The 12,413-nt window shown below is 40.5% G+C and overlaps 1 protein-coding gene and 1 pseudogene across 10 annotated transcripts in view; one reads left to right on the top strand and one right to left on the bottom strand.

The window, feature by feature from the left end:
- Nucleotides 1–2,261: 2,261 nt before the first annotated feature.
- Nucleotides 2,262–12,413, top strand: part of SENP6 (SUMO specific peptidase 6) — a 116,741-nt gene continuing 106,589 nt past the window's right edge. For 9 of the 10 annotated variants that reach the window (XM_045867106.3, XM_045867109.3, XM_045867114.3 and 6 more), the window contains exon 1: nucleotides 2,262–2,937. In XM_045867106.3, the coding sequence (XP_045723062.1) occupies nucleotides 2,886–2,937 (52 nt within the window). In that variant the 5' untranslated portion in view covers nucleotides 2,262–2,885. The remainder of the gene's footprint in view (nucleotides 2,938–12,413) is intronic. The other variant, XM_045867112.3, reaches the window with a different exon arrangement.
- LOC123837108 (protein LSM14 homolog A-like) lies at nucleotides 10,141–11,236 on the bottom strand (annotated as a pseudogene).

The raw sequence follows: 12,413 nt of genomic DNA on the forward strand, positions 1-12,413 counted from the left end.
CAATAAAGACATGCTAGACTTTTAATAAAAATTGACCATGTAACTCAGAGAATTGATTTTGTAATTAGTCGTATTTCTAATATTCTAAAGCATTCTCAGCAACATCCCTGGGTGTCATTCAAAATGTATGTATAAAGAAGGGCTACTAATTGAGTGTTTGTAAGTATAGTAAATATATATTTATATGTATAGTAAATATATCTACATTTCAGGGACATGTCCTCAATCTGAAGTTTTCTAGGCCTGAATACCTAAATAAAGAGATACATGATATCTATCAATTCTTAATTGATAAGGTTCATATATATGGAAGAGGTGATTCCTGAAAGTATCTTTAATCTTATACTTGAATATGGACACTGATCATTTCACATGGAATTGCAGACTCATAGACTAAATTAAACTGAACGGAAAGGAGTGTAGAGATTGTTTAATCTAGTGGTTTTCATAATGTGGTCCCCTAATCAGCAGCATCTTGCATCACATGGGAACTTATTAAAAATGCAAATTTTCAGACACACTCCAGACCCACTGAATCAGAAACTCTAGGGGTGGGGTAGAGCAATCTGTTTTAACAATCCTTTCCAAGTGATTTTGATGCCACACTTTTAAAGTTGGAATTATGTGTTCCCATAGAAATTAGCTGAAATTCACACACACAAAAAATACAACAATGGACTTTGTCTTAAAGATCCTAAATCAGATTGGTTAAAAGACATCTTTTATAAAACTCCACCTTGTTTCCCATTCCATATGTACATTAGTTTTCTATGGCTGCTGTAATAAAGTAGCACTAACTTAGCAACTTAATAAAAATGTATTATCTTACAGTTCTACAAGGTCAGAGGTCCAACATGTCTCCATAAGCTAAAGTCAAGGTGCTCACTTTGCTTTCTGGAAGCTCTAAGGGAGAATCAGTTTCCTTGCCTTTTTTGGAAGCTGGCTTCCAGAGGTCACCCACAGTTCTTGACTTCTGGCACCTTTTCCCATTTTCAAAGCCACTGTGCATGTATTTTTAAATCAGAGATTATCTTTTAAACTGCATTTTGGAGTCTGTACAAATGAGTCCAGTCCACCCACATCTGCCTATTATCTACACGCCTCAGTATTATACTGTCACTGGCACAGACTCTATGTCATAGAGCATCACAACTAGATCATTCAATATACTCAAGCAACAAAAATAACAGAGTATAAGAAACTATATTCATTATATTACTTTTACTAACTCAGGAAAGATTACTCATTTTAGGATACGATTTTAAAGAAGTTTTAAAGGAAAAGATTTTCTGCTTATGCCTTGGCTAACAGGACAATTAAACTAATTAGAACAGTTCATTCCTCAAGATTGCACAGAATCAGTTTTTCTGCATCGTCTTAACAGCTGTTGAATTTTCACTGACACACAGCAGAGACTTTCGTTTTTTAAAGAGGGATAGTGAGGGATTTAAGAACAATGTTCGCTTAGAGGACTACACACTTAAAGGAATTGAGTTTTGGTGGTGGAACTATGCATAACTTCTTCCCTTTTCTGTATTCCGGCTTTTCATTAAAGAATGTCATATTTTTTTATAATTTAAAAAAGCCAAAGTAAAGGGAAAAGCAAACGTGATATAATAACCTGCCATTCATTATAAGGCCTGATTTGTAAGGCAGGGAATGGTTTTTAAAGTCTTAGGCACATATGACAGCTTTTTTTTTTTTTAACATTGTCATCCAAAATGTACTGCAGAATCTTCCTTGATAAATTATTTTGAAAACTTTTTAAAAAATGAAGGAGGACCACAAATCATTTTCTAAACATGTGATGACACTACTTCACTGTAGCTTCCCTCATCGGTTGGCTATGGTTTAAGCTCTAAGGCCTGGTCAAAGAAAGGAACTTTTGACATTTTTTAGGCAATTGTGGTGCCGCAGAAACCAAACTCATCACCGGCCTGGCTTAGAAGCGCTCACACTCCAAGTCTGCCAGGGGGCCCTCGGCGGTCGAGATTTTGGGCGAAACGTGTCCAGGCCGAGTCCGCGCGGCGCCGGGCCAGCCCACCGAGAGCCACGGCGGCGGGAGCCCCAAGCCGGTGTCCGGTGCGGCGCTGCGGGCAGCTGCGCCCGCGAGCGGAGCCCGGGCTCCTGAGGGGAGCGGCGCCGGGGGCGGCGGCGGCGGCGGCGGCGGCGGGGTGGGGGCGGGAGCCGGGCGGGAGCTCCAGCGCCCGTGGGGGAGGAGCGGCGGCGGCGGCGGCGGCGGCGGCTGGAGCTGCTGTGGCGACGGACGCGAGGCGGTGGCAGAGGAGACCCACCCCTGTCCACATGGACAGTCGCAGAGGCCTCCGCTGATGCATACACGCCTGGGCGGGGTGGGCGGACGGCCGTAGCGGCGGCGGCGGTGGCTGCAGAGGGAGCGAAGGGCCTGGGGGCGCCTGACGGTCGCGAAGCCCTCGCCGCCCCGGCGCGGCGGCTGCGGCCATTTTACGGCCCGGGACGAAGGGAGGTGTGTTTGTGTGCTCGCCTTCAGCCTTCCTTCCTGGGGCCCGCGGCGGGGAGAGCGTCTCAGGCGGCCTGGGCAGGCGGTGGATGGGGAGTCGTGGGCCGAGAGGAACCGGGCCCGGGAAGCGCCGTCGCCGCCGTCGCCGCTCGCGTTCCCCCGGAGGGGCCTGAGGAGAAGCCCAGGCCGCGGGCCTCGCCACCCGCCAGCCCGCGGATAGGCCCGGAGCGCCGGGCCTGCTTTTGTGTAGGCCCATCTGGACGTGGGAGCGCCGCCCCCCTGACGGCCGAGTTCTAGGCCCGCAACCCTGCGGCGGCTACCCCCCTGCGGCGCGGCCCCTCATCCCGGCGAGCGCGGCGGTGGTGTGGGCCATGGATTAAGAAGGAGGCGGCGTGGGAGGAGGAAGATGGCGGCCGGCAAGAGCGGCGGCAGCGCCGGGGAGATTACTTTTCTGGAAGGTACATCTCTTTCTGCCCTTGCAGGGGGTGGGCTGGGGAGAAATCAGGAAAGTGTGCCCCCCCGGTCTCCGGATATTCAGTTATTCGCATTGGGTGGGTTTGGGGGGGTGGGGGGGCAGAGGCACCGGGGGGCGAGGGCTGCTGGGGCGATGGCGGGGAGGGAATGTGTTGCGAGCGCGCTGGGTTCGAGTCCGCCGGTGCGGGGGGCCTGGCCTGGGCGGACCTAGCCGAGAGGGCGCGGGTGGACCCAGATGCGAGCTGGCGTTGGTGGGTGTCCTTTGAGAGTGCACGGGTTAAGTCTTTGACATTTAAAAGTATTGTGGTGGTGGCCTAAGGATGAGAGCAGATTGCATTCAGATTTTGTCTGGTGTTCGTGGAAAGTTTCAGGTTGCTAAGGTCGGGTGAAACTGGGGGGCAGTCTGGGGAGGGGAGAAGTAGTTTTACTTGGGTATGTTTTATATGCGCCCTCTGCTCTTTCTGTTTCGCAGGGCTTCAGGCTTCCTTTTGCCACCAGTTTTCAGATTAGGTCTGGCCATGTCAGATGGTCTTACGAAATGTGTTTTGCTAAAGATATTTTATAAAATAATTTCTCTGAAAGTAGAGAAGGAGATTCACAATGTCAATTTGGGGACGGTCACCAAAGCTAATAGACAAAGTTTGGGTGGTTCCATTTTTATTCACTTGTGAGGGGAAAGTTAAACATTTGCTGTAGGTGGACTAAGTAAGTCGTAAGAAAAGCTGTATGTTACTGTAGGGAATGGTGGTAATGGGTAACAGTGTTGGTTCTTTGCCCATATAAATAAGGACCCCCCAAATACGGGTAAATTCGTTGTGGTTGTGGACCAGGAACTTGACTGTTGACATTGCTTAATTTGACTATGGGTTCAGTGTTTACACCGAATTAAATATAAATCGAGTTTATAAATATGTTTAGAAAAATGAGTGTACTGTGCAGTGATTGTTAAAAAGGATTAGCCACTCTGGATAATTTCACAAAGATGATTTTCATATACGGTATAAGCAATACTTTTAAAAAATAATTAATTAGAAACATTTCTGGATTAAGAAAGTGTATCTTAACTGTGGTACAGGTATTCCATAAGAGGGTGTAGAGGGATAGGTATTGCCTTGCTTACGGTTTTATTAACAGCACCTGGGGCAGTGCCTGGACCACAGTAGGGCCTCAGTATTACTCTAATGAACGAATTGGGCCTAACAGAGGTGGATAGGGAAATAAAGCTCAATTTTCTTAATTCTTCCTTGAGTATAGCAAAGCAAAAAAAAAGAAAAAAAAAATCTTAAAGGTGATGAGAGATTTATATGAGATTCCTAGTAAGAAGATGTGGAAAGTTTCTAAGTTTTTCTGGGTTCATTTCATATTACCCCCGTTCTACTTCCATTCTTGTTTGGCCAGAATAGATAACCTATCAGAGACTGAGAGTGGTGCAGCTTGTGTTACAGGTGGTGCTGTGCTGTTATTTTTTATTTTGATATTGGAACCTCCAAAGATGGCTTGCTGATGCTTACTTAGTACATTCAGTATGCAGATGATTGTATTTTTGTACTGCAGTAAGTTTTGGACTTCTAAGGCTTCTGATTTAGTTTAAATTCTGACTAGATGAACATAGGGAGGATGGAAAGAGCATAAATAAAGCCAACAAATACAGGGCTGATTGTGAATTTCAAACTGTTGTTTTTAGTTGAAACTAACCTAAGGGTCTAGGAATGTACAGTTACAGTAAATTTGAGTTTCACCATGTCTCCTTTAGCATTCTCATAAAGAAACAAATGGTAACTTGTTAGAATATGAGCATAAGGGAAAGTAAGGATTTCAGTTTCTCATATCTGATTTTTATATATTATATGGAATCTTTCTAAATAAATTGATGCTAGTATTTTTTGTGTTTAATTCTTTTCTTTACACTTTTAATAATAAAATAAAATACTCACTGTAAGTTGCCATACGTTTTATACTACCATATTTATAAGTTTTCAAAATATTTCCCCATAGGGCTTAGGATTTAATTTTTAAACATCAATAGAGTATACTTCCCTTACTCTCTCGTAGACTTATTGAAAAACTGAAGTAGGTTTTCATTTACTCATCAGGTATTTATAGCCACCTATTCTGTGCTAGGCACTGTACAAACACATGGTATTCCCTTATACTGTTTTATTTTTCATAATAGCATTTATCATTTGATAAATTTGTTTTTCAGTCCTACTAAAATATAAACTCCATGAAAACAATGACTTTGTCTTTTCACCATCATATTTCTTGCACTGGAAACAATTTGTTGTTAATGAAATAAACAAGATGATAGCTGTATGATAAAGACTGGAAGAAATACACAGAGCAATAAAGGAGTGGAAAAGCCATTTTACATGGTACTAAAATCAGGAAAGGCCCTCCTGAGGAGGTGATACCTTAGTTAAGGTAAAACCTTAACTATGAGATACTTCGGAGTATGGCAGAGAGGATGCTGCTTGTAAAGTTCGAGATGATACATGGTTCCATTTGTGAAACAAAAAGGAGGTCATTATGGCTGAAATGTAGCAAGCAAAGGAGAGAGTGATAAGAAAGAGAGGCAGCAGACCTATCACGCAAGGTGATGAATTTTTATTTTATTCTAAGAAGTGGGAAGTCATTGAAGAGTTTGGGGCCAAGGGGTGTCATATGATTTATCTTTTTAAAAATCACTTTGTTCTGTGTACAGTGAATTAGAGAAGAGGAATAGTAAAAGCAGGGACATGAATTAGAATATTGGAGTACTCTAAAATAGAGGGGTTAGAATAGATAGATAAAAAGTACCAGGAGGTAAAAACTTCCGTCATAAAATAATCTTGGAGGTGAAAAGTACAGCATAGTCAGTAGTCAATATAGTCTGTAATACTGTAATAATGTTATATGGTAACAGATGGTGACTACACTTATAGTAGTGAACATTGAGTGGTGTACAGAATTGTTAAATCAGTGTGTTGTACACCTGAAACTAATATAATATTATATGTTAACTGTACTTCAGTAAAACCATCAGAGGGGCTTGGATTAGATTGGTAGCAGTGGAGATTGGGGAAGAGTGGATAGACTGAAGGTATGTTTGGATGTAGAGCTTACAGGACTTCTTGATGGATTGTATTTTGAGGATCAGAGTATGAGAGTAATCATAGATGGCTCCTAGAGTTTTGGTTGGAGGTGTTGGGGGGTAATTCCATTTACTGAAATGGAGTAGACTGGTAGAGGAATGAGAAGTTTATAGCTCTGCTTTGGTCAAATTAAGTTTGAGATGCCTGTTTGTCATCCATGTTCTAAATTGTGTTTTATTATAACTAAGTAAAATGTTAATTCTATTTCCTTTTCTGATTTCATTAGGGAAAAGCAGACCTACTGGCTACTATTGTACTTAATTTTTTTAGTGTAGTATCTCACTGAAATTATATGAATTTAATTACGCCACAACTTACATTGAACTTTCTTTTCTCTGTTTCTTTCTCTTCTGTACATGTAAGGTTGTCTTTTACCCCTTTTCTACATGTGATAATATCTTGGCAGGTTTTTCTTTTCTTTTCCTTCATTCGTTCAACAGGTATTTATTGAGCAACTGCAGTGTTGTAGGTAGTGTGAGAGGCACAGTGATGAAGGGGGAAAAGAAATGGTTTCTCCATGGGTGATGAGAGTCAGTGATCAAATAATCACACTTGTAAATGTAAAATTACAACTCTCGGGCACAAAAAAAGGAATTATTTATAATAACAAGAATTTGATCTAATTAGGACACCTTGAAAGGTGAGTAGGAGAAGGAAAGGTGGAAAGGCAGAGTTTTCCAGGCAGAGGGAATAAAATAGAGAGAGTATGACATGTTTAAGGAACTAAAAAGAGGACAGTGTGATGCTGGTTAAGAGAATGGTATGAGATGAAACTGGAGGTAGCGTTATCAGATTTGTTCCCCCAAAAGGTCATTGGCTACCACATGGAAAAGGATGCTTTAGAGAAGAGCAAAAATTATCAGCAAGATCAGTTAGGGCAAAGGTGATAGTAACTGGCTTGTTCTTGTAACTTTTTTTTTTCATAATTCCCCCCCTTTTTTCTCCTCTGTGGAACCTCTAACAAATCTACTTCCTCTCTCATTTGTTCCTTCTTTTTTATACTGCACTTATATCTAACTTTCTTTCCCTTGCCTTTTTTTTTTTCCTACCAACTAATTGCCTCACTAGTATTTTCTTCCATTTTTTTTTTTTTGGTCTTCCCTTTTGTATGTATGTGTATATGTACACATACATGTGTATACGTATGTAACTACTTTGTTTTCTTTTTCATTTTGGGTCCAGCTCCCTTTTGGACTTTGTCCATTAGCTTGAAAAGCCTGATGCTGAACTATGGCACTCTATACCAGCAAAATCTATCAAGTATCCAAATGAAAAGTGTTTTCTATTTCCCCTTAGCCATACTTTTATTATACATATAACTATAATAACCCAGTTTGTTAGTTTTACTGGGGATTGTAAATACTTCATAGGATCTCTTGAACTAAAGCACAATTTCTTCTAATGATTGGCATTCCATGAATATGAACAAGGTCTTTAAGTTTCCACCTGCTAAGTGGAACACACCACAAAGTTCTCCATTTATCCCTGCTCCTTCTTTTGATAGCACTACTTTTAGAAACTGCATCACACTATCATTCCTTAATTACTCCTTACTTAAGTATGTTTATTTCCTGGTTTCGTCCCAGTTGAATTGATTTCATGTACTCATATGGAACAGTAGAGTAGAACATCACTTAGAATGGCATTTTCATTAGAAATGCAATGAGAGCATGAACTCAGAAGCCAGAATGCCGGTATTCAACATTTAGCTCTACCACTTACTAGTTGTGTGATCTTGGATAGATTTCTTAACCTCTTTGTGTTTTCATTATCTGTGAACCAAGGATAGTAATTGTAATTACCGCATAAAGTTGCCATGAACATTAAATGTATTAATATATGTTTAATTCTTAGAACAATTCCAGGCATATAATCCCAAGCACTGTGTGTTAGTTGGTAATATATTGATTTTCTTAGTAGGCAGAGAGGAGAAAAAGAACTTCCTTTTCTTGCTTTCCTTCTCTTTCATATTGGCTTCACTTTCATTTGAATTCATTTTATTGGTTTTCTTTCACTTAATGACCTTCTTTTTCTAGGTATTAGCTGATTGTTGTGGGTTTTTTTAGATTTTTTTACATTTTATTATCTTTTAAGTAATCTCTACACCCAATGTGAGGCTTGAACTCACAGTCCGGAGATCAAGAGTTGTGTGCTCTACGATTAAGTCGGCTATTTGATTATTCTTGATAGTATGGTTGACTGGTGTAGTCAGAGAGGCAAGAGGGAATAAAATTATATAGTCCACATATCTACACTTCCATAAATTGATTGTTTCTGTTGCCATTACTAAACTATGTTGCGTATTTGAGGAAATCAAGAGTTGTAGAGGGGTTATGTGACCTAGAAGAAGTCGGTGGGAAAATCAGAAATAGAGCTTGGGATCTGACATGTAGCCTTAACTTCCTTCAGCATTTCCTTCCTTCTTTCCTCTTTCCCTCCCTTCTTTAACCCTTTTCTTCACCCATTCTTCCTTTTACCTACTTTCCTTTTGAGAGAGGGGCTGGACAGGAGAAGGAAAAATAATAGGGAATTAGGGGGAATTACCAGTTATTGATGAAGCAGCACTTTAAGATGGCAAAAGCAGAAGTCACAGATCTCTTAAGGCCCAGCTTCAGAAATTACCCAGTCACTTTTGCCATATCTGTTGGCAGAAAGGTCACAGAATCAACCCAAATTCAAGGGAGGGGAAGTAGACCACCATTCAGTGGGAACGCAAATAATTTGTAGTCCTCTTTAATCTACACAGCCACCTTTCCTCTCCCATTTACCTGGTATTTTTTTTCTTTTAAGATTTTATTTTATTTATTTGTCAGAGAGAGAGGAGAGCACAAGCAGGGGGAGTGGCAGAGGGGGAAGCAGGCTCCCTGCTGAGCAAGGAGCCCGATGCGGGCCTCCATCCCAGGATCCTGGAATCATGACCTGTGCCTAAGAAGGCAGGCGCTCAACCGACTGAGCCACCCAGGAGTCCCTGGTATTTTTTTTTTTTTTTAATTCTTTCAGCAAAGTCGTAGTATTTCCTAAACTTGAAAATGACGGTTCTTAGAAGATCTAAAAGTTTCTGATATCTGGGCAATTTGGTAAGCTACAGAAAGAACAATGTTGGCCACACAATTTGTAATTTGTTTCACAGATAAAAATAGCAACATAAGCAGCCATTGGTTTGACACTTCTTTGATAAGGGACTGATTGAAGAATTTCGGAATCCAGGTAAGCGTAAGTAAGAAGAAAAGAGGAAGAATGTTAGAAACTCTTCTTTCCTTTTTTCTTTCATTCAGTGCTGTCTGGGTTAGGGGAGTTGTAATCTTTCTCTTTTTCATTACCTAAACTCTTAGGAAACATGGTCACACTATAATATTAAAAATTAAACTATCTCAATACAAAACACAACAGTTAATATACAAAGTCAAAGACACACTATTAATGGTCACAATTACAACCACCTAAGTTGTATATATTGCTTAGAATAATGCAGCATGGATGGTGATCTGTTATTGTGAACTGCAAATTACGGTCACCAACATCAGCTTAAAAAACAAAGGCAGCAAGTACGGAAGGTAGGTAAACTATGCAGTATTCATTTGACACTAAGAATGGTGTTGCTTCAGCCTCTACTTTTTGGTTTATCTTAGGTTTTGTACTTTACAGAATTTTCTGCATCCAGCACCAAAAATTAGGACCTCTTGTCTCCTGAGGATAGACGTTCAGTGCTAAAATTGGGACAATCCTAGGCAAATGGGGACATTTAGACACTTTGCCTAAGTCCAAGTTAACAATTGCCTTGAAGCCATCTTAAGTTACAGGCTTGATTAGTAATACAATAAACCATATTCTGATCTTGCCTTTGGAGGGTGTTTTTGTTTTTTGTTTTTTTGCTATTTCAAATACATGTCATGCTTGGTTTTTAATATGGTTGGGTTCCTCCCCCCCCCCCCAACATTAACTACATTATAATCTTTGAAATAGAGCAGGGAGAAAACAGTATTTGTGTCCAGTAAATAGTAAATTCACTTTTTCATTTTTTACAAAGATTGAAGCCATTTTTCAGGACATAAAGAGCTAGAAATTCCTTGAGACTTTTTGTAGACTATGAAGTAACCTTGTTGTCCTTCCTCACTCAAAAATCTGCAAACTTCCTACCCCACAACTTCCTATGTATGAATCTGCCACTAAATCTTGAAAACATGGTGAAGATACTACCTTGACTCTGCCTCCATGGAAATAGTATCTTCTCTGCCTCAATAACTCCTATGGCCATTGTTTGGATGAAGTGGGATTCCACATGTTTTGGCATTTAATCCTTTCTTCACCCTAGGTTGGTCTCCATTCTCTGTTATCATCATAGGACATTTATCAAAGAATGATTTAGTTTTGTCATAATAGCAGTTACGTCTGAGAATATCAGCATTTCCTTCACAGTTTGAGTACCAACTCCTGAGTCTCCTTTGTCTTCACCGTTTATAAACTTTATCCGTTTCTAAAATTTACCTTCTAATTTAAGCTTACTGTGAAACTTGTTTCCTTGTGGAATTCTGCATTTCATGTTCAGAATTAAAAGTGTCATTGGTCCACCTCCCTGGATACTGCCACCTTCTCTTACTCTGATGATCTCGCCTTTCTTTGGAGCAGAAGAAACAATCTGACGATCATTTCTGAGTTGTGCGTTTCCTGGTTTTGGAATTTTGTGTACATCAGGCTTGAGATAACTGAATTTTTAGAATTGTGTTTTCTGTGTAAAGATAGAACCAACTGCATTACTTTGGATAAGATACCACCACTTGATATTTCTGTTCTATAGAAGATCAAGGAGCTTCCAGAAACACCAACAGCACCAAACAGCTGCCTGATAATGACCTTGGACAATACTAAATGTATGCTGGCATCCTGCCAAAAGGTCCATAGACACCCACTGAATGGAATGAAGAAGTAGGTAGATAAACCGAGGGAACACTGAACAGTAGCTGGATCCTGAGGCAAAGAATATGTGGTTTTGGTGGCTCCCAGAGAAGTTTAATTGCATATCGCTCCCAAGAATATAATATCTTCTGACTTCATCTTGAGATAGTATTGGATAATCTGTTGGTCTATCTTCTGTGCCAAAGTACAAAGGTTTTATAGAGAAAATCACCTCAGCTGGGTGATTTTTCTGCTTCATATAGCATCTGTGGGAATTATTCAGTGGTAGTTTGGCTGATCTGGAGGTTCCAGGATGGCTTCATTCAAATGTCTGACTCTGGTGGGTATGGAAAGGTAGGCCCTTGTCTCTCCATGTAGTGTAAAGGCCTCTTCACATGGTCTCTTCAGCAGGTACTCAGACTTGTAACATGGTGGGTCAGAGCTCCAAGAGACAGCCTTGGAGAATCCTGACAGGTTCTTGGGAAAGACGGGGGCTATACTGCTATAGAGCCACCTGAGATTGCTTTAATTGAGATTTTTCTGACATTTGCATTTAATTCCTCTTTATGTCTTTTTATTATTTTATTATGTCTTTTATTATTATTACTTTTGTATTTCTAAGTTGCAGAAGTTCTGTCACAGTGATTGTTTTAAAAAATTTATCCCATTTTTCATTATTTTTCTTAAAGATTTTATTTGAGAGAGAGCGCGTGCGAGCGAGTGCATGTGCCATGAGCTGGGGGAGGGGCAGAGAAAGCAGAACCCTACTAATGCAGGACTCCGTCCCAGGACTCCAGGATCATGACCTGAGCTGAAGGCAGACCCTTAACCGACTAAGACACCCAGGCTCCCCTCCTATTTTTCATTATTGTAAAACCTTACAGGGATAGTTTAAAAATTATTAGGAAATACTTCCTAGGAATAGTATAGCAAAAACTCATGTTCTACTTACTAGCCTAAAGAAAACATTACCAGTACAGTTGAAGCTGGGGTGATCCCTATCTTTTTTGCATCCTCTACCTGTAGGAGTAATACTGTCCTTGATTTGGTAGTTTTCTCATGCAGTTCTTTGTACTTTACTCTTTTCTTTCTTTCTTTCTTTCTTTTTTTAAGATTTGTTTATTTATTGTAGAGAGAGTGCATGCGTGAGTGGGGGGAGAGGCTGAGGGAGAGGGAAAGAGAATCTCAAGCACATTCCAGGCTGAGTGTGGAGCCTGATGTGGGGCTTGATCTCACGACCCTGAGATCATGACTTGAGCCAAAATCAGGAATCAGACACTTAACTGACTGAGCCACCCAGGCACCCCATGTACTTTACTCTTTATGTATCTCTAAACTGTGTGTGTGTAAATTATTTTGCATATCTTAGAACATTTTATGAATCACACTCTGTATTTTTCTGCAACCAGAAATTTTTCGTTCTTTTTTTTTTTAGA

Source organism: Mirounga angustirostris, unplaced genomic scaffold, assembly GCF_029215605.1.
Source record: "Mirounga angustirostris isolate CCGP_5_RB_7025 unplaced genomic scaffold, mMirAng1.0.hap1 SCAF_8, whole genome shotgun sequence".
NCBI lineage: Eukaryota > Metazoa > Chordata > Mammalia > Carnivora > Phocidae > Mirounga > Mirounga angustirostris.